Here is a 3,486-nt window from a genome sequence, read left to right as displayed (position 1 = left end):
ACAGATATATATATTATATTATTATTTTTTTTTTTTTTTTTAATAGATGGAGGAGCCCCATCTTTCTGAAGATGACTGGTTGTGATTGCCTATAACTTGATTTTGTTGAGTGAACAGTGTTCGCTCGGTTGCTCCATAGTGCCAAGGTTTACAGAACAATGGGTTCTCACCCCTTAAATAAGGGGATCTTTTTTTGAAGATCTGATTTGAAGTTTAAAAGTTTTTAAAGTCAGCTGTTGAAGATAACCTCCAATCAGCAGCTATTTTTGTGTCTTATATACATTTTTATTTTTTGTACCTAGGGCAATGGTAGTTTTAACTCAGCCTGACTTGGGGTGAAGATTTTATAACTTAAACCTTGAGCCATTGTGTTTATATGTGTTCAGAGTCTTCCTTAATTCTTAGTCTTGAGATAAAAGAATGTGGGTGCCCAGGAAGAAGGTTGGTTTCCTCTGACCCAGTCAGATGGTTTGATGAATGTGCCTTATATTTTATGATGCAGTGCATTAAGTCATTAGCATGCCACATAGTGCAGTTTCTTTAAGAGATAAGAAATTTTACCAGTATTTGTTAGTTGAAAAAATATAAAGCTGTGAAATTAGTGCTCCAGTGTTGAAAGTTGAAAGAAGTCTATATTGTGTTGTAGCAGGCTGAAAGAAACAAAAAAAACTGTCATGTGACAAGTCCAGATTTCTTATTAAATAAGTAAGTATGGTTGTCCAGAGGAAACTTTTTCCAGCAAATAAATTTGTTTATTTGAATGGAACTAGGAAAGAAATTTCATATTGTTGTACAAATTATTGATGGGACTTCAATGAAACAATAAATAATTCCCATTCCTCATAAAACCTGATTCAACAATAAATAATTCCCATTCCTCATAAAACCTGACCCAATAATAAATAATTCTCATTCCTCATAAAACCTGACCCAACAATAAATAATTCCCATTCCTTATAAAACCTGTCCCAACAATAAATAATTCCCATTCCTCATAAAATCTGACCCAACAATAAATCATTTCCAGAATCGGTGTAATATTTAGTTTGAAAGTATGCTGTTATCTTTTTTTTGAGTGCAAATTTAAATTGATTTTAAATCTATTTCTCAAGCTGAGTAAGTTACTTTAGGAAAAGTGTTGTTCAAAAACAGAAAAAATAAACCGTAATAAATCACACAAACAACAACTTCATTTTGGATTCTGTGACAAATTTTGCACTGTTTTTGAAAAGGTGTATATTCAAATATGAATATATATATATATATATATATATTTCAGTTCTGTTTTTGCTTTAAATATAAGGTTGTTATTAAAAGGTGGTGATCAGATGTTAAAGGGGATAAAAGTGTAACCCCACAATAAGGAAATTTCATAGAGGAGAGAAGAATTTGTTTTCATTGAACTAAATACTCATAACTAATCATAAATACTTTAAGCATTTTTTATTAATTTCTATTTTTCTAGCTATATCATGATTTTCATCTACTTTTTACTCAGCGTAAGACTTCTCCATAGTATAGAAAATTTAACAGTTTTCAACTTGTGGTAAGAAAGAGTATAAAGTTTCCATTGTTCTGAAAAAGTTATTGCAGAGGTTTCCCCTCTTATGTTTACCTGAGGTTTAACTATTGATATGTATCATAAATCTCTAGAGCAAAGATGAATCTTTCGATTCTTAATAAATTGATTTTGTTTTAGTAAAATAGCATATCCAAGCAGCTGTAAAAAGTTCTAGTGCCTTTGAAACTTAAAACGTTTTTCAAAATTTTAAATTTATTCTAATGTTGATAATAACATCTCAAAATTCAGTGTTTTTTAGGTGGTTATTTTGAATAAATTCTGATACTTAGTGATATGGAAGACGTTAACTCATAGACAATTTGATTTAATTTTGGTAAATACAGGAGTCCAATTGACCAAAATGCTGCTATTCCTATTTCTTGATGTTTGGAAGCTAAACCTTCTGTTGAGTTGTAAATTAGATACTACATAAATCCCAGTGATGATTAGAGATACCTAACAATTGAAAAAAATTATATATATTTTTGAATGGAAAAGCTTTTCTGAAGATTTTCAAAAAATGCATTCACTGCTGGCTCAGTGTTAAACTGAATGTTACATAATGGCAGCAATTCCATTCTTGTGTGTTCTGTGGGAAGCCATCTCAGACCATCTTGATTTATATTTTGTTTTTCCTTGGTTTTACTGATTCAACATGAATAATAACTTTTATTTCCCTAAAACTTCTGTGTTTTGACAGTAAAGATCAACTGATAACACAAGTGTGATTTTTATATGCTTTGCCATCTCCAAGACTTCTTTTCTGGTTATTATGGTTTGTTGTATTGCCTTTATTTTCTTTTGAGCTGTTCAAAACCTAAATAAAACAACCCTTTACTAGGGCGCTTTTTCCTGTAATTTGGAAAGTGTTTTTTATTTGGCTAAATTTTTCATGTCCAAAACGTATACAGTAATGAGTTCTTTAAAAAATTGTATCCATTTATAAGCCATCTGTGTAAAAGGAATAATGACTTAACTTTGTTTATGAAAAATTAATGAACAAACATGACTTAATATAATGGTAACTTTGATTTTTCGTAGTTATGCATTGACAGTCACTGTAATAAAAATTGCAATTACATTCAATTAAATTGTCAAGTAATTAAGATTTAGATCTATCTATATTGTTGTCCAACTGGTTCATACACAGTGGTTATACTCCTTGTAAATAAACTTCAAAAGTCCCCTTGTGGCACAGTGGTAAGTCTTCAGATTTACAATGCTAAAATCAGGGGTTCGATTCTACTCGGTGGCCACAGCAGATAGCCCGATGTGGCTTTGCTGTAAGAAAATGTGCACAAAACCATGAAATATTTTTCAAACCTTAAGGCTGATGCTAGAGATTTAGGTTTAGTCTTTTAATACGTCACTAAGTACATAAAGTATAGTTAATTTGTATCTTGCATATTAGTAGAAACAGCTAGGATAAATGGTGGCCCATTATAATAATGTTGAGTTCATTCGAAAAAGCTGAAACATTTTTATGGACTTGAAAACGTATTAAACAGTAAAAAATCATGATGTTAAAAAAAATCAATTACAGACAAAAATATTAAATTTTATAACCTGAGTTCATTCAAAAGATACATCTTTCTTCATCAAGGGTATTTGCTTTCTTCAATTTCCATTTTAAGCTGTATAACACGCATACAATTGTACAGGTTAAACTTTCTTGAATTGTATATAACATTCCTAATTACACTACTGATTTTCTCCAAGACCATAAAATCCTGGCTTAATCAATGTCAATATCTTTCAACAAGAATATTAGAACACTTTGAGGCATTACATTGACGACATTTTTGTTATTTTGGAACATGGCACAAAATATTAATTATTTTCTTACTTGTAATAAAGAAACCGGTCACTATACCTTATTCAACATTGTTTAAAGGAAAAAAGGTGTAGAACTAAATTTGTACGTT

At 30.2% G+C, this 3,486-nt stretch overlaps 1 protein-coding gene across 1 annotated transcript in view; it reads left to right on the top strand.

Annotated features, from left to right (window-relative positions):
• The window catches only part of LOC106461518 (protein Smaug homolog 1-like), a 58,427-nt gene extending 56,008 nt beyond the window's left edge, over window positions 1–2,419 (top strand). Inside the window, exon 12 of the mRNA XM_013921345.2 lies at window positions 47–2,419. Coding sequence (XP_013776799.1) covers window positions 47–69 — 23 coding nt within the window. The 3' untranslated portion in view covers window positions 70–2,419. The remainder of the gene's footprint in view (window positions 1–46) is intronic.
• Window positions 2,420–3,486: the final 1,067 nt, after the last annotated feature.

Source organism: Limulus polyphemus, unplaced genomic scaffold (assembly GCF_000517525.1).
Source record: "Limulus polyphemus unplaced genomic scaffold, Limulus_polyphemus-2.1.2 Scaffold976, whole genome shotgun sequence".
Lineage (NCBI taxonomy): Eukaryota > Metazoa > Arthropoda > Merostomata > Xiphosura > Limulidae > Limulus > Limulus polyphemus.
Note: the sequence above shows the minus strand (reverse complement) of the source record. Positions and strands in the feature narration are given on the sequence as shown.